This window comes from Notechis scutatus, chromosome 3 (genome assembly GCF_049901735.1).
Source record: "Notechis scutatus isolate UNSWTSFEM ecotype Mainland chromosome 3, rNotScu1.2, whole genome shotgun sequence".
Taxonomy (NCBI): Eukaryota; Metazoa; Chordata; class Lepidosauria; order Squamata; family Elapidae; genus Notechis; species Notechis scutatus.
In genome coordinates, this window is record NC_142011.1 from 4484845 (window position 1) to 4503491 (window position 18647).

General features: G+C 46.9%; 1 protein-coding gene across 1 annotated transcript; it reads left to right on the plus strand.

The window, feature by feature from the left end:
• Nucleotides 1-214: 214 nt before the first annotated feature.
• SRXN1 (sulfiredoxin 1) lies at nt 215-8416 on the plus strand. Its single transcript, XM_087962416.1, has 2 exons — nt 215-755; nt 7872-8416. Exons 1-2 carry the CDS (start codon nt 528-530, stop codon nt 8073-8075), a joined length of 432 nt encoding a protein of 143 aa, XP_087818542.1. The 5' UTR covers nt 215-527; the 3' UTR covers nt 8076-8416.
• The last annotated feature ends 10231 nt before the right edge of the window (nt 8417-18647 follow it).

Here is an 18647-nt window from a genome sequence, read left to right on the forward strand (position 1 = left end):
CTCACGTTTTCTTCCTCTTCCTCTTCCTCTCGCTCTTTCACTCACCCTCTTTCTCATAATCTAAGTGACTTGGCAGTTTATAACAACATACTACAACAACATAAGCGCTCCCTCCCCATCGCGAACACCGTTTTTTCCCGCTGTCTCTGCCTGACTCAGCAAAACAAGCTCCGGGAAGCCCAGCCCAGGAAAGGCGTTGCACACGTGCGCGTGTGACACGCCAACGGCTCCTTCCATTCGAGGGCCGAGCTGGGAAGCGGGGGGGGGAGGAGGGGGACAACCAGCTGTTCCGCGCGGGCGGACGTCCCCTTCCAACCCACCGGCTCCATCCGCGGCGCTCCGGGCTCGATCCGGGTGGGGGTCCCCGCATTGGAAACGGGGTCCTCGGAAGGCGCTGGGGAAACGCTCGAGAAAGGGGGGGGGAGGTCATCAGTCTCGACTCCCCCCCATGTCACCTGGAGTGGTACGTTCCGCTCACACTTTTCCCCCAGGTGCCTTTATAATAGGCGTGCTGGGAGCCTCCCGGAATGCGAGGAGCGGCGCGAGTGGCGTGGAGGCGGTGGGAAAGGGCACCAAGCGGTGATCGCGGGCCGCGGCGGAGCTGGCTCGCCATGCAAAGCGAAGGCGGCGGGAGGAGGAGCATCCATTCCGACAACGTCTCCGAGGTCCACGACGTGCCCCTGCGGGTCATCATCAGGCCCCTCCCGCCGGTGCTGGACGAGCGGAAAGTGGAAAGTCTCATGAAGACCATCCAGGTAGGGCCGGGTGGTTCCCACGACTCTGGGTCGGGTCAGGACGTGAGTGACTCGGGTTTCTCTTCTACGGTTGGGGGTAAATTGGATCGTCCACCGCCGCCGGGACGCCCAGGTAGTGGGCGAGGGTGGCCACCGGCAGGTTGGGCTTCGGAAAAGGGTTTGTTTCTGTTTTATTAAATTTATATATAAAATTACTTTCCTGCCAAAGCAGGGGGTTGGACTAGAAGACCTCCAAGGTCCCTTCCGATTCTGTTATCCTATCCTATCCTATCCTATCCTTTCCTATTCTATTCTATCCTTTATTCTATTCTATTCCTATTCCTATTCTATTCTAGGGAATAGAAGGGGAATTTACCAAATCTATATATATAAAAGTGAAATGCCCCTCACACATAATCACAAAATCTCCAGAACCGTAAAGCCTACAAACTTAAAATTTGGCACCTATCTTCCTCTTGGCTTCTAGATGCTCTCCAAAAAAGGGTTTTTCGAAATGACCATCAGAGCATTAGTATTTCCTATATTATTATTATTATTATTATTATTATTATTATTATTATTATTATTATTATTATTATTATTATTATTATTATTATTATTATTAATTATTAATTATTATTATTTTGCTAAGGAATTCTACTCCCCCTCCCCACCTGAAAAGAAATCTCTTCCAAATGCAAAACACAAGCAGAGGAGAGGAGTTTCCGTTTCAGTTTCACAGCTTTAGGACAGAACAGTTGAGCTAAGCCACGCCCAGGCTCCTTGCTGTCTCCTTCTTGCTCACACAGCAAATACTCTTTCAGTTTCCAAAAAGCCCTCAACTCTCTCACACACGGACAGGACGCTAGCCAGATGAATACCGATGGATGCTGGTAGGTAGAGGCAGATTTTTTCCCCCTTATTTTCCTCCCCAAAAACTAAGCCCATAGCAAAGCAGAAGGTATAGAACTAGTCTATATATAGACGTACTTTCCTGTCTAGCCAGGGAGTTGTACTAGAAGATCTCCATGGTCCCTTCCAACTCTGTTATTCTATTATATTCTATTATTCTATTCTATTCTGCTTAGATGAGGGAATAGAAGGGGAATTTACCAAATTTGCAGATGATACTAAGCTGGCAGGAATAGTTAACACCCTAGAAGATAGGCTCAAAATTCAGATGGATCTTCACAGACTAGAACATTGGGCCGTATCTAACAAAATGAAATTCAATGTAGAGAAAAGGAAAGTCCTACACTTAGGCAAGAAAAACCCAAAGGACACATATAGACTGGGGGAAACCAGGCTCAATAGCAGGAACTGGGAGAGAGATCTTGGAGTTTTAGTGGGCAACCAGCTAACTAGGAGCCAGCCGTGTGCAGCAGCAGCCAAAAAAGCCAATGCAATCCTAATTTGTATTGACAGAGGGATACAATCAAGATCAAGGGAGGTACTAATACCACTCTATAAAGCCTTAGTAAGGCCACACCTAGAGTACTGCATCCAGTTTTGGTCACCACACTACAAAAAAGAGGTTGAGACTCTAGAAAGAGTGCAGAGAAGAGCAACCAGGATGATGAGGGGACTGGAGGCTAAAACATACAACGAACGGTTGCAGGAACTGGGCCTGGCTAGTCTAGCGAAGAGAAGGACCAGGGGAGACAGGATAGCAAGTGTTCCAATATTTGAGGGCTGCCCCAGAGAGGAGGAAGGGGTTAAGCTATTTTCCAAGACACCTCAAGGCCAGACAAGGAACAATGAATGGAAACTGATCAAGGAGAGATTCAACCTGGAAATAAGGAGAGATTTTTCTGACAATGAGAACAACCGATGGAACCGAAGTTGCCTTCGGAAGTTGTGGGAACTTCATCCCTGGAGGCTTTCAAGAAGAGACTGGATTGTAATCTGTCAGAAATGCTGTAGGGTCTCCTGCTTGGCAGCGGGTTGGACTAGATGACCTACAAGGTCCCTTCCAACTCTGTTAATCTGTTAAATTAGGGACTGGAGGCTAAAACATATGATGAATGGTTACAGGAACTGGGCATGTCTAGTCTGGTGAAGAGAAGGACCAGGAGAGACAGGATACCATCTTCTTCCAATATTTGAGGGGCTGCCACAGAGAGGAGGAGGGGGTCAAGCTATTCTCCAAAGCGCCTGAAGGCCAGACAAGGAATAATGGATGGAAACTGAACAAGGAGAGATTCAACCTGGAAATAAGGAGAAATTTTCTGACAGTGAGAACAATCCGCCCATGGAACAGAAGTTGCCCTTGGAATTGCTCTGTCCTACATATTGGCAAAAAAAAATATCAGAAAATAAAATACAGGCTGAATAGTCAAGACCTTGTTGATGATCCAAACTCTGTCAAGGACCTTGGAATTCTCATTTCAAATGATCTAAGTGCTAGAGCCCACTGTAACTACATAGCCAAAAAGGCCTTAAGAGTTGTTAACCTAATCCTATGTAGCTTTTTCTCTGGTAATATTACACTACTAACTAGAGCATACAAAACATTTGCTAGACCAATACTCGAATACAGCTCATCAGTCTGGAACCCACATTACGTATCTGATATTAGCACAGTTGAGAAAGTCCAGAAATATTTCACAAGAAGAGTTCTCCACTCCTCTATTCGTTGCAGAATACCTTATGCCAGGGATCCCCAACCTTTTCGACGCCGCGGCCGGTTCCGCGTCAGCTGCGCCGCCCGGTTCCAGCGTCAGCTGGGCGCCGCCATCTTTTGACGAAAATCACTTCCGGTGACGCCACCGAAGTGATTTTTCGTCAAAAATGCGGCGCAGCGCTCTGGTGAGCTTTTTCGGTAGAAATGGCTTTCTACCCGGAAAAGCTCACCAACGCTGGCGCTGCCATCTTTTGACGAAAAATTGCTTTTTTACCAAAAAGATGGCGGCGCCAGCAACCAGCGGCCCGGTAAGGCTTGTTCCGCGACCCGGTACGGTCCGCGGACCGCGGTTGGGGACCCCTGCCTTATGCCACCAGACTTGAAATTCTAGACCTAGAAAACCTAGAACTACGCCACCTTCGGTCCGATTTAAGTATAGTATATAAAATCATACATTGCAATGTCCTACCTGTCAATGAATACTTCAGCTTCAACCACAAGAGCAAACAATAGATACAAACTCAATCGCACCAAACTTGATTGCAGGAAATACGACTTCAGCAACAGAGTGGTCAATGTCTGGAATACTCTACCTGACTCTGTAGTTTCTTCCTCAAACCCCAAAAACTTTAACCTTGAACTATCTACTATTGACCTCACCCCTTTCCTAAGAGGTCTGTAGGGGACGTGCATAAGCGCACCAAGCTGCCTACCGTCCCTGTAAGCAACTGACAAATAAAACAAAAAAAGTTGTGGGAGCTTCATCCCTGGAGGCTTTCAAGAAGAGACTGGGCTGCCCTCTGACAGAAACTCTGCAGGGTCTCCTGCTTGGGCAGGGGGTTGGACTAGATGACCTTCAAGGTCCCTTCCAACTCTGTATCTGTACCTGAATGAATGAATTCTTTTTATTGGCCAAGTGTGATTGGACACACAAGGAATTTGTCTTGGTGCATATGCTCTCAGTGTACATAAAAAGAAAAGATACCTTCATCAATCTGTATCTAAACTGAGGGAGGTTGGAACAATTGTCACGTTTTTCAGTGTCATTGTAGCTTTCAATGGTTGCTGAACGAATGGTTGTTAATTTGAAGACAACTTTACAGTTGAGATTTCCTGGTGGCGTCCCATCCCAGGACTAGCCTGCTCTGGCCTTTTTGACTTCTCAAAATTGGCTCAGGTGGGTGAGATGCTGCCCCCTAGTGGCCAGCAGATAACCTTCCTAGTTAGAATAGAATAGAATTCTTTTTATTGGCCAAGTGTGATTGGACACACAAGGAATTTGTCTTGGTGCAAATGCTCTCAGTGGACATAAAAGAAAAGATACTTTCGTCAAGAGTCAAGAATCATCAGTTACAACACTTAATAATAATAGTCGTAGGGTACAATAAGCAGTCAGTTGAGTTCGAATCCTTTAAGGATCAATGCAGGCATCCCACCTAGGTTACTCATATTGTAAGTAACCTTGGCTGAGTTTACACAATCTATTTAAAAATAATACTTATGTTTATGTAAGCATCTAGCTTTGGATGGGCAAGCTTGGGTTGATGGCCAGCTTCAACCGGGTTCTCCTCCTTGAACAGGGGGTTGGAGTAGAAGACCTCCAAGGTCCCTTCCAACTCTGTTGTTTCTGTAATGTGTTGAACCACAGAGTAGTGGAGCCTCTGACAATATATAGGGTGCCACCTTATTGAGTGGTTCCCCAGGAGATAGGGAAGGCCTGATTGGGAAGAACTGGAACCAAAAGTTTATATGTAGAGGCAAAAGAGAGGGAAGGGAAAGGAAGGGAAGAGATAGAGGGGAAGGGAATGGAAGGAAGGGGAAAAAAGAAAAGGAAAGAAAGAAGGAGGAAGGAAGGAAAGAGAAAGAAAGAGAGCAAATGAGAGAGAAAGAGAGAGAAAGGAAAGAAGGAAGAGGAAAGAAGGAAGAGAAAGAAAAAGAAAGAGAAAGAAAGAAAAAAGAAAAAGAAAGAGAAGAGAAAAAAGAGAAAGAGAAGAAGGAAGAGAAAAAAGTGAGAAAAGGAAAGAGAAAAAAACAAAGAGGAGGAAAGAAGTAAAAGAAAGAAAGAAAGAAAGAAGGAGAAAGGAAGGAAAGAAGGAGAAAGAAAGAGAAAAGGAAAAGAAAGAGAAAAAGAGAAGAAAGAGAAAGAAAAAAGAGAAAGAGAAGAAGAGAGAAAAACAAAGAGAAAGAGGAAAGAAGGAAGAAAGAGAAGGAAAGAAGGAGAAAGAAAGAAAGAAAAGGAAAGAAAAAAGAGAAGAAAGAGAAAGAAAGAAAAAAGAGAGAGAAGAGAGAAAAAACATAGAAAGAGAGGAAAGAAGAAAGAGAAAGAAAGAAAGAAAGAAAGAAAGAGAAGAAAAAAAGAAAAGAAAAGAAAAGAAAAGAAAGAAATCTTATTAGAACAAATACACCGATTTCTCATGGGAAATGTTCTCCTTTCAGGGATGGTCTGGCAAGCTGCCTCCTCCTCTTGAGTTATGGAAAATGTTGTTCTCCCTGCTTTATTTCTGCCTCGCTTTATCCTTCCCTTTTCGGGAAGAAAACCTGCGCAGGACATAACCTCAAGCTGCATTCCCCCTAGTTATTTTTAAACCAGTTCCAATATTCTTTTAATAGTTTTACCTTGCCCCCTTTTGACTTTGACTCGGTAAGCCAAGGAATCTCCAAATCTCGACCAACAAATGCTCTGTCCTACACATTGGTCAAAATAACCAGTACACCAAATACAAGCTAGGCGGATATGACCTCGTAGACGACCCTCCGTCTGTCAAGGACTTTGGAGTACTCATATCTAACGACCCAAGGGCCAGAGCTCACTGCAACAGCATTGCCCAAAAGGCATTAAGAGTTGTAAATCTAATCTTACGAAGCTTCTCCTCCAGAAATATTGAATTGCCAACCAGGGCATACAAAACCTTTGCTAGACCAATACTTGAATACAGCTCTTCAATCTGAAATCCCCACTGTATATCGGACATTAATACAATCGAGCGAGTCCAGAAGTATTTCACGAGAAGAGTATTACACTCCTCTGCTCGCAACAGAATACCCGATATTACCAGGCTTGAAATTTTGAGCTTGGACAACCTAGAACTATGCCGCCTACAGTTGGACCTAAGCGTAGTACACAAAATTATCTGCTACGATGTCCTACCCATCAATGACTACTTTCAGCTTCAACCACAACAACACAAGAGAACACAACAGATACAAACTCAAAGTTAACCGCTCCAAATTTGATTGCAGAGAGTACGACATCAGCAACAGAGTGATCAATGCCTGGAATGCCCTGCCTGACTCTGTTGTTACATCCTCAAACCCCCAAAACTTTAACCTTAAACTATCCACTATTGACCTCACCCTTTTCCCAAGAGGTCTGTAAGGGGCGTGCATAAGTGCACCATCGTGCCTACCGTCCCTGTCCTATTGTCCCCATTTATTCGTACCTATTTCCTGTATTCAGACTCATGTTTATACTTATACCTATTATCTTGTAAGCAATTGACAAATCAAATAAATAAATAAAATAAAAGAAGGAAGGAAGGAAGGAAAGAAGGAAGGGGGAAGGAAGGAGAACAGGGAAGGGGAGGGAAGGAAGGAAGGGAGGAAGGAGGAAGGAAGGAAGGAAGCAAGAAGGAGAGAAAAGAAGGGAGTGAGTGGGAGGAAGGAAGGAAGGGAAGGAAGGAAGGAGAACAGGGAAGAGGAGGGAGGAAGGAAAAGAAGGAAGGAGGAGAGGGAGGGAGGAAGGAAGGAAGGAGAGAAAGGGGAGTGAGTGGAAGGAAGGAAGGAAGGGGAAGGAAGGAAGGGGGAAGGAAGGAGAACAGGGAAGGGGGAGGGAGGGGAAGGAAGGGAGGAAGGAAGGAAGGAAGGAAGGAAGGAGAAAAAAGAAGGGAGTGAGTGGGAGGAAGGAAGGAAGGGGGAAGGAAGGAGAACAGGGAAGGGGAGGGAAGGGAGGGAGGGAGGGAGGACGGAAGGGAGGAAGGAAGGAAGGAGAGAAAAGGGAGTGAGTGGAAGGAAGGGGGAAGGAAGGAGAACAGGGAAGGGGAGGGAAGGGAGGGAGGGAGGGAGGGAGGAAGGAAGGAGAGAAAAAGGAATGAGTGGGAGGAAGGAAGGAAGGGGGAAGGAAGGAGAACAGGGAAGGCGAAGGAAGGAAGGAGAGAAAAGAATGGAGGGAGGAGAGAAAAGAAAGGAGGGAGCAGGAGGAAGGAAGGAAAGGAGAGAATACCCATTCCTAAGAGGTCTGTGAGGAGGCGCATAAGTGCACCATCGTGCCTACCGTCCCTGTCCTATTGTCCCCATTTATTTGTACCTATTTCCTGTGCTCTTACTCATGTTTACACTTATACCTATTATGTCTTAAGCGATTGACACATAAAATAAATAAATAAATAAAAATAAATAAGACCCGTCAGTGGAGAAGAAGGGGATTTCTTCCATCCTGTGATTCCCTCGTTCGGGCTAATCTTCTCCCTCCCTCTCTCCTTCCCTCCTTTTTTTTTTTTTTTTTTTCTTGTTTTCAGGAGGAGCCTGACCGGGTTCCCCCCATTGACGTGCTCTGGATCAAAGGCCGAGAAGGCGGGGATTACTTCTACTCCTTCGGAGGTTGCCACCGTTACGCGGCCTACAAGCGCTTGAACAAGGAAACCATCCCAGCAAAGATCATCCGGTCGAACCTCAGCGACCTGAGGACTTACCTGGGCTCTTCTCTCCCCGACTTGCAATAGGAGAGGGTTTTTCCCTGCCCTCACCCCCAGTTCCAGAACCTCCCTGGACCTTCTGAATCTTGGACACGGGGATCGGTCTCCTTTGCCAGACCTTAAACAACGAGGACCAGCAGCCTGATTTTGTCCGTATCTCCATTGGGGGATAGAGCAGGGGTCTCCAACCTTGGCCGCTTTAAGACTTGTGGACTTCAACTCCCAGAATTCCACCCCCCCCTCACCCGCCAGCCATGCTAGCTGAGGAATTCTGGGAATTGAAGTCCACAAGTCTTAAAGTGACCAAGGTTGGTGTTCTGACCAAGGCTTATGAAGACACTTAATAAACACACACGTTAGTCCCAAAACCCTTTTATTCTTTATTTCAACAGCTGTGAATTTTACTCCTTCACAGCCCATAATGAGTCTGAAACAGTTTGTAAATAGCCCCATGGAACTCTGCCAAAGTCCTTCAGGATAAGGCTGATAAGCACCCACCTTTATCTTCCTTGATATGCTGCCAACGACTAAATGTCCAATTAGTTATAACGAGGCCAAAACGGAACACAAATTCAACACGGAGCTTCAGGGTTCAAACCGACCAGTACGAACAAAGTTGCTTCCTGCAAAGGCTTCTGTCCCTTGGCTCCTCCTTTATGTCTTTTTTTGGGGGGGCAATCACCTCCAAGCCGTACTCCCGAGTTGCCCCGTTTGTCTTAACTGTTCTTGCCTTCTGGCAGCTCTGTGCATGCACGCACTGGGAACAGGCTCCTCCTGTTCCTCTGCCTTGCTGCTGTCAGATTCTGGAGGCTCCGGAGTCGGCACATAACTCTCAGATGGCCCTGCCCCCATCTTTGTGTCGGACGCAGATCCCTCGTCCGAGCCTTCCCCAGACTCCAGGACTGGCCCCTGTTCCTCCCCACTGACCAACTACTGCCATCTCTACAGTCCGCTGACGGACCACAATAGTTGGAGACCCCTGGGATAGAGTGGTCCAGCCTGTTTTTTTCCTCAACCTTGGTTGCTTGAAGATGCGCATGGAATATTGAGCAGAAACAGAAGTTAAAAAATAAATAAATACAAGAAAGTGACTTAATTTTGTAAAAATGATTCACTAAATGGATAAGTAAGCATATTGTCACTAGATGTTTATTGTCAATGTTACGGTGAGACGTTATGGTTATTATATGATGACTACTAATGTTATGAATGTTATTGTTACGATGATGGAGATGATTACTCAATACTGAATAACAACCCAGACAACAGAACGGTTTATATAGAGTAGCTGTTCTGACCAAGGCTTCCTGAGACCGTAAATAAGCACATGCTTAGTTCAAACAACCCTATTTTTATTTCAACGGCTGGGAATTATGTTCATCCCCAGCCCATAGTCTCTTGAGATAAGCACCCACCTTTCTCTCCTTTGAATTGCTGCCAACAACTAAAGTGCCAAATTAACTGTAAAAAGCCAACCGAAGTACAAAGTTCACACAGCTTCAAGGTTTAATCTGGACAGAGTGAACAAAGTTGCTTCCTGCAAAGGCTCCTGTCCCTTTGTTCCTCCTTTATGTTTTATGGGAGGGGCCAATCATCTCCCAGCCTTATTCCCGAGTCGCCCCTTTTGTCTTCACTGTTCTTACCTTCTGGCAGCTCTGTGCACGTGTGCACTGGGAACAGGCTCTCACTGTTCCTCTGCCTTGCTGCTGTCAGATTCTGGAGGCTCTGGAGTCAGCACCCCACTCCCATCTTGGCCCCATCTCTGCACTGGATGCAGGACCCTCATCCGAGCCCTCCCCAGACTCCCGGACTGGCCCATGTTCCTCCCCACTGTCCAACTCTGCTGGAAACCACAACAGTAGACATTGAAATTTTCACTCTTTCTATAAATAATAATTTAAAAAAAAAAACCTGCTTGCGGATTTCAACTCCCAGAACTCCCCGTCCGGCCATTGTAAAATGTGGCAAGAAAGTTTGTAAAATGGGACAAAGCTCATTTAAGACATTTCTCACTTGGCAGCAGGAGGACTTGGCAACATTAAAAGCGGTTTTCAGCATCCTGTAGTAGCACGACTGCATTTGATGCCAGTCCCCCCCACCCCCCAAATCGGCTTTTCTTTCCATTATTATTTTTGCAAAAACAGTCCGTGGAGAACCTAATGGCTTGCTTAGTGATGGCGGCGTTCGCTTACTGACGGTGAAGTTAGTAAGCAAAAAAAAAAAAAGGTTGAAAAAGCAGCTCAGTTGAATGAGCGAGATGATCCAGGGTTCAAGGCAGAAGATGGGTTAGACCAGGGCGCCTCGCATGGATTTCTCTTCAAAACACCCCAAAATAGTTGGATTTTGATGACTTCCATTCCTAGAAAAATGGGGGGCGAAGGGGGGCAGGAGGAAAAGAAATTCCTTTCAGGATAAAAAGATCCAGCAGGGGGCGCCCTTTTCCTGCAGAGACAGAAAAATTCAGCTACTTCCCAGTTCCTTATCAAAAAGGTGGAATCTGAACTCTGAGCCTAAATCATTTTCTTCTTGGTTATTTCCCTTCTCTTGTTGCTTTTTTTGAAATTCAATCATGCTATAAATGAAGCATTATTGGGGTGACACCCAGATGGCTTTCATGCCTAAGGCGGGACTAGAACTCACTGTCTCCTGGTGATTGGCCCAAAGTCACCTAGCCCGCTTTCATGCCTAAGGCAGGACTAGAACTCACTGTCTCCTGGTGATTGGCCCAAAGTCTCCCAGCCGGCTTTCATGCCTAAGGCAGGACTAGAACTCACTGTCTCCTGGTGATTGGCTCAAAGTCTCCCAGCCGGCTTTCATGCCTAAGGCGAGACTAGAACTCACCGTCTCCTGGTGATTGGCCCAAAGACACCCAACTGGCTTTCATGCCTAAGGCAGAACTAGAACTCACTGTCTCCTGGTGATTGGCCCAAAGTCTCCCAGCTAGCTTTCATGCCTAAAGCAGGACTAGAACTCTGCATCTCCTAGTGATTGGCCCAGGCACCCAGTCACCTTTCACCACCAAAACAGGACTAGAACTCACCATCTCCTGGTGATTGGCCCAAAGTCTCCCAGCTGGCTTTCATGGTCCTCTGGTAGTCCAACCCTCTACTCCCAACAGGAGACCCTTATAACCATTTCAGACAGGCTCTCCTTGGGAACCTCCAGTGATGGAGCCTCCACAGTCTGTTCCACTGGTTCATTGTTCTCGCTGTTAGGAAAATCCTCCTTCATTCCAGGTTGCTTCTTTCCTTGGTTAGTTTCCATCCATTGCTTCTTACCTTTCCTTCAGGTGGCTTGAAGAATAGAATAGCAGGAGGAGGAGGAGGAGGAGAGAGGGAGGAGGAGGTCTTCTAGTCCAGCCCCCTAAGGCAGTGGTGGCTAACCTTTTTGGACTCCTGTGCCAAAAATTGTGTGTGCGCTTGCACACTCGCGCTCGCGTCCCAGCACCCAGAAGGCTATGCGCACCCCCCATGCCCCCTACGCATGCATGCGCAATCCGCACCCACCCAAGCCATCCCCTTACCTGTACTGCGCCTACGGCTGACTTTCGGTCAGACTTCCGGTATTTTCGGAAAAACAGGAAGTGACGAAACAGGGCTAGATTTTGGTCTGCAAAGCCTGCAGAAGCCCCAGAGGCTTGAGGAAGGCTTCTGCAGGCTTTTCAGGCTGAAAACTAGGCCCGTTTCGTCACTTCCGGTATTTCCGGAAAAAAACAGGAAGTGACAAAACGGAAGTTTCTCCTTAATTCTAGGTTGCTTCTCTCCTTGCTTAGTTTCCTTCCCTTGCTTGTCCTGTCCGCAAGTGCTTTGGAGAATAGAATAGCAGGAGGAGGAGGAGGAGGAGGAGGAGGAGGAGGAGGAGGAGGAGGAGGAGGAGGAGGAGGGAGGAGGAGGAGGAGGAGGAGGAGGGAGGAGAGGGAAGGAGAGAAAGCAGGAGCAGGAGAAGCATGAGAAGAAGGAGAAGGAGAAGGAGAAGAAGAGGAGGAGGAGGAGGAGGAGGAGAGGGAGGGAGGGAGGAGAGGGAGGGAGGGAGAGGAAGCAGGAGCAGGAGAGGCATGAGAAGAAGAAGGAGAAGGAGAAGGAGAAGGAGAAGGAGAGGAAGAGGAGGAGGAGGAGGAGGAGGAGGAGGAGGAGGAGGAGGAGGAGGAGGAGGAGGAGGAGGAGGAGGAGGAGGAGGAGGAGGAGGAGGCTCAAATCCCCTAGACCCCCTATAACAGTAGCTGTCCAGTCTTTTCTTAAAAACCTCCAGTGATGGAGCACCCACAAATTCAGCACAATAACAGAATTGGATTGGACCTTGGAGGTCATTTAGTCCAACCCCCTGCTCAAGCAGGAGAACCCTGCACCATTCTGCACAATTGGCTGTCCAGTCTCTTCTTAAATACCTCCAGTGATGAAGCATCTACAACTTCTGGTGGCAAGCTGTTCCACTGTTTAATGGTCCTCAATGTTAGGAAATGTCTTAATTCCAAGTTGCTTCTCTCCTTGGTTAGTTTCCATCCGTTGCTTCTTGTCCTGCTTTCTGGGGCTTTGGTGAACAGCCTGAAACAACCCCCGCCCCCCACCTCCTCTTCATGGTGGGTTTTGGCTAACTTCAATAAATAAAGCTCTGTGACCTCAGAACCTCCCCTCCATCAGTCATTTAGAAATATATCTTCTTCCCCTCCCCTTTTATTTCTCCGGTAGCATTTTAGTTCTAGGGGTCAAATTTCAAACAAACCACAGCCGGTCAAGTAAAGTACAACTTGCTCCGTTTGCAAATGGTTTATTGTCATCCCTTGAGGCTTTCAAGAAGAGACTGGATAGCCGTTGGTCAGAAATGGTGCAGGGTCTCCCAGTTGGGGGGGGGGGGGGTGGACTAGATGACCTGCAAGGTCCCTTCCAACTCTGATTATCTGTTATCTACTGCTTTGGGCCAAGGCACTACATTGGACTGATCCAGGAAGCTGTTTTTTTTTTTCTTTTCATTACGGGGAGTCCTTGTTTGTTTAGCAACCATTCGAAGTTACAACGGGCACTGAAGAAAGCGATGTATGACCATTTTATATTGATGACCATTGCATCATCATCCCTGGTTATGTGATCAAAATTCAGGTACTTGGCCACTGACTCATATTTATGATGCGGTGTCATGCAATCCCTTTTGTGACCTTCTGACAGGCAATCCACAGGGGAACCCAGATTCATTTAACAACCCGTGTAAGGCCAGGATTCACTTAAGGACCGCACCCAGGAAGCTTGTAAAATGGGACGAAGCAAACTTAACAAAGGTCCCACTTAGCAACGTACATTTTGGGCTCCCGCTGTGGTCAAAGGTCAAGGAGTTGCCTGTTGTTTATGGGACGGTCTGGAGTCAGGATTTGAATCCAGTCCATCAGCTGGTCTTCCAGAGCTCCAAATCATCCGACAGATCTTTATGGATATGGCTTGTTCGTATTCTTATAGAAGAAAAGCAAAAAGTTGTGATTTGATGCTAATGCCATTTCGCTTTTAATTCTACTGCCACGGAGAGAGTTGGAAGTCAGTGCTCCTTTTTCTTTTCTTTCTTATCCTTCCTCACTTCCCTTTCCCTGTTTCCTCCCCACTGCTTTTCTATTGACTTTCGTATCTTGTATCTTATAACGTTTTATAACTCAATTAAAAAAAAAAATAGAACTCCAGCGACAGTCTTAAAATTGGACTAGAATAGAATAGAACAGAAAATATAGAATAGGAATAGAATAGAATAGGAATATAGAATAGGATAGGATAGGATAGGATAGGATAGGATGGGATGGGATGGGATGGGATGGGATGGAATGGAATGGAATAGAATAGAATAGAATAGAATAGAATAGAATAGAATAGAATAGAATAGAAATATACAATAGAATAGACATACGGAATAGAATAAGAATGGAGTAGGATAGAATAGAATAGAATAGAATAGAATAGAATAGAATAGAATAGAATAGAACAGTATAGGAATATACAATAGAATAGAATAGAATAGACATATGGAATAGAATAAGAATGGAGTAGGATAGGATAAGATAGGATAGGATAGGATAGGATAGGATAGAATAGAATAGAATAGGATAGAATAGAATAGGATAGGATAGGATAGAATAGAATAGAATAGAATAGAATAGAATAGAATAGAATAGAACAGAATAGAACAGAATAGAACAGAATAGAACAGTATAGGAATATACAATAGAATAGAATAGAATAGACATATGGAATAGAATAAGAATAGAATAGGATAGGATAAGATAGGATAGGATAGGATAGGATAGGATAGGATAGGATAGAATAGAATAGAATAGAATAGAATAGAATAGAATAGAATAGAACAGTATAGGAATATACAATAGAATAGAATAGAATAGACATATGGAATAGAATAAGAATGGAGTAGGATAGGATAAGATAGGATAGGATAGGATAGGATAGGATAGAATAGAATAGAATAGAATAGAATAGAATAGAATAGAACAGAACAGAATAGAACAGTATACAAATATAGAATAGAATAGAATAGACATATGGAATAGAATAAGAATGGAGTAGGATAGGATAGGATAGGATAGAATAGAATAAAATAGAACAGAACAGAATAGAACAGTATAGGAATATAGAATAGAATAGAATAGACATATGGAATAGAATAAGAATGGAGTAGGATAGGATAGGATAGAATAGAATAGAATAAAATAGAACAGAACAGAATAGAACAGTATAGGAATATAGAATAGAATAGAATAGACATATGGAATAGAATAAGAATGGAGTAGGATAGGATAGGATAGGATAGGATAGGATAGGATAGGATAGGATAGAATAAAATAGAATAGAATAGGACAGGACAGAATAGAATTTAGAATAGAATAGGAATATAATACAGTACAGTATAATATAGAACAGAGAATACAGAGCAAATAGAATACAGAATGGAATGGAATGGATTCTGGCTAATTCAGCTCCTCCTCCTCCTCGCAAGGGCCATCCCGAGAAAGATTTCACAGCTGTCTTGGGAGGAAACCTTCCCAAGATCCAAGATTAAGAAGAGGAACGGATCCCCCAAGCCCCTTTGTTCTCTCCTGGAACAAATGGGTTTGGGCAGCTGAGGTCATTTGTCAGTTGGGGGTCCTTGCGGCCCTTCCAGGTCAGGCTACAAGAGGGGAGACAGGTGGGCGGGCGGGCGGGCGGGAGCCCCTCCGCCTCAAGATTAATGACCCCAGTCAATCCTCTTCCCCTCTCCCCGCAGAGAGGCCACCGGTGCTCTTCCATGGTGCCCCTGAAAGAGTCACACTTGTGGAACTCACTGCTACAAGATGTGGTCCCCAGCATGGATGGACTGAGAACAGGATTAGATAAGATTACAAACAAACCTTTTCCCCACTTCTGTTCCTTGTTTCCTTGTGGGAATCTGGTAGGAAATATTGGAAATCCCTCCCTCCCTCCCTCCCTCCCTCCCTCCTTCCTTCCTTCCTTCCTTCCTTCCTTCCTTCCTTCCTTCCTTCCTTCTCCCATCTGCTTCCTATCTCTCCTCCCCCTTCCCCATTTCCTTCCTTCCTTCCTTCTTCCATCTGCCCCGTCTCTCCTTTCTCTTCCCCTTCCCCTTTTCCTTCCTTCCTTCCTTCTCCCATCTGCTTCCTTCCTTCCTTCCTTCCTTCCTTCCTTCCTTCCTTCCTTCCTTCCTTCCTTCCTTCCTTCCTTCCTTCCTTCTTCCTTCCTTCCTTCTCCCATCTGCTTCCTATCTCTCCTTCCCCTTCCCTTTTCCTTCCTTCCTTCCTTCCTTCTCCCATCTGCTTCCTTCCTCCCTTCTTCCTTCCTTCCTTCTCCCATCTGCTTCCTATCTCTCCTTCCGCTTCCCCTTTTCCTTCCTTCCTTCCTTCCTTCCTTCCTTCCTTCCTTCCTTCCTTCCTTCCTTCTCTCTCTGCCTCCCATATCTCCTTTCTCCTACCCTTCCTCTTCCTTCCTTCTTTCTTTCCTTCTTCCTTCCTTCCTTCTCCCATCTGCTTCCTATCTCTCCTTCCCCTCCCCTCCCCTTTTCCTTCCTTCCTTCTCCCTTCTGCCTCCCATATCTCCTTTCTCCAGGGGTGGGATTCAAATTTTTTAACAACCGATTCTGTGGGCGTGGCTTAGTTGGTGGGCGTGACTTGGTGGTCATGTTATTGGCTGGGCGTGGCCAACTCAAAATCACCCACATCGAGGCACGCATCTCCTCGCCTGGCCTTTCATGACTGTGGGGATGCTGTAACAGTCGTAAGTGTGAAAAACGGTCATAAGTCACTGTTTTCAGTGCCATTGTAACTTTGAATGGTCCCTCCACACAAGCAAAGTACCAGCAAAGGAGGGAAAAAAACTCCAGAGATGTTCCAGAGACAGGAAGTCTAGTCCTGCCAAGAACGTAATAAGGGTTAACGGAGAGGCAGTTTCTGTAAGCAACACCAGAATGTTTCCTTCCTGCCTCCTTACAGGATTAGCCCAGTAATTTCTTCTAACAACCGGTTCTCCGTTAACAACCGGTTCTAGCGAATAGGTGCGAACTGGTAGAATCCCACGCCTGCCTTTCTCCTTCCCTTCCCCTTCCTTCCTTCCTTCCTTCCTTCCTTCCTTCCTTCCTTCCTTCCTTCCTTCCTTCCTTCCTTCCTTCCTTCCTTCCTTCCTTCCTTTCTTCTCCCATCTGTTTCTATCCCTCCTTCCCCTTCTCTTCCCCTTCCCTCTTTCCTTCCTTCCTTCTCATCTGCCTCCCATCTCTCCTTTCTCCTCCCCCTTCCCCATCCCCCTTCCTTCCTTCCTTCCTTCCTTCCTTCCTTCCTTCCTTCCTTCCTTCCTTCCTTCCTTCCTTCCTTCTCATCTGCCTCCCATCTCTCCTTTCTCCTCCCCCTTCCCCATCCCCCTTCCTTCCTTCCTTCCTTCCTTCCTTCCTTCCTTCCTTCCTTCCTTCCTTCCTTCCTTCTCATCTGCCTCCCATCTCTCCTTTCTCCTCCCCCTTCCCCATCCCCCTTCCTTCCTTCCTTCCTTCCTTCCTTCCTTCCTTCCTTCCTTCCTTCCTTCCTTCCTTCCTTCTCATCTGCCTCCCATCTCTCCTTTCTCCTCCCCCTTCCCCATCCCCCTTCCTTCCTTCCTTCCTTCCTTCCTTCCTTCCTTCCTTCCTTCCTTCCTTCCTTCCTTCCTTCCTTCCTTCCTCCTCGGTCCCTCGGTCTCTCGGTCCCTCCCTCCCTCCCTCCCTTCCTTCCTTCCTTCCTTCCTTCCTCCCTCGGTCCCTCGGTCCCTCCCTCCCTCCCTCCCTTCCTTCCTTCCTTCCTTCCTCCCTCGGTCCCTCGGTCCCTCGGTCCCTCGGTCCCTCCCTCCCTCCTCCCTCCCTTCCTTCCTTCCTTCCTTCCTTCCTTCCTCCTCGGTCCCTCGGTCCCTCCCTCCCTCCCTCCCTTCCTTCCTTCCTTCCTTCCTTCCTTCCTTCCTTCCTTCCTTCCTTCCTTCCTTCCTCCCTCGGTCCCTCGGTCCCTCCCTTCCTTCCTTCCTTCCTTCCTTCCTTCCTTCCTTCCTTCCTTCCTTCCTTCCTTCCTTCCTTCCTTCCTTCCTTCCTTCCTTCCTGGCAGAGAAGAGCAACTAAGAGGATTAAAGGCCTGGAGATTAAAACTGTATGAAGAAGGATTGCAGGAATTGGGTTTGGCCAGTCTGGACAAAAGAAGAATGTGGATTGGCATGATAACAGTCTTCCAGTGTTTGAGGGTCTGCCCCAAAGAAGAGTTTGGGTGGGGGGGTGTCAAATTATTCTCCAGAGCACCAAAGAGGCAGGAGAAGAAACAACGGATGGAAACTCACCAAGGAGAAAAAACAACCAGGAATTAAGGAGAAAATTCCTAACAGGGAGGACAATTAACCAGTGGAACTGCTTGCCCCGGGAAATGGTAGGTACTCCATCCCTAGAGGTTTTTAAGCAGAGAACTGGACAGCCCATTCGTCTGAAACGGTAGAGGGTGTCTTGCTTGGGCAGGGGGGCTGGACTAGATGACCTCCAAGGTCCCTCCCAGCTCAATTCCACCCACCAACCTAACCCAAAGCGACTCCCTAATAACCCTACGCATCTCGCCAAGCCAAGGAAGGAAAACAACTCGATTTGGGGGGATCTGGGGGGGTGGGGAGCAGGGAGGAAGGAAGGAAAGCATGACCTGACCCCCCCTCCCTCCCCATTGCCCCCTCCTCTTTCCTGCTCCGGGGTGGGGAGGGCCCCTCTGCCAGAGGTCTCCCCCCCCCGCCCTCCCCCACGGGGCGGTGTTAATATCCGACATCGGCCATCAAAGGCTCCCTTGAAATTAACCCCCAAGGACAGGCAGAGCCTCGTAAAGGAGGCCACCGGGCAGCAGAAGGCCCTGCAGAGGAGGAGGAAGGTGGGTGGGTGGGGTCACAGGAGAGACCCCCCTCCCCGCTCCCTCTCTCCCCTCCCAGAAAGGGAAAGCCAATCCCTTTGGAAAGGGGGCTGGGGGAGGTCAGGCCGGCATCGTCCTGCCGTGGGCACATGTGGCCGGCGTTTAACACGGCTGGGTCTGGAATCCATTTGTCTTGGTTGTAAAGAGGGGTGGGTAGTGGGGGGGGGGCTGTAACGAGACCC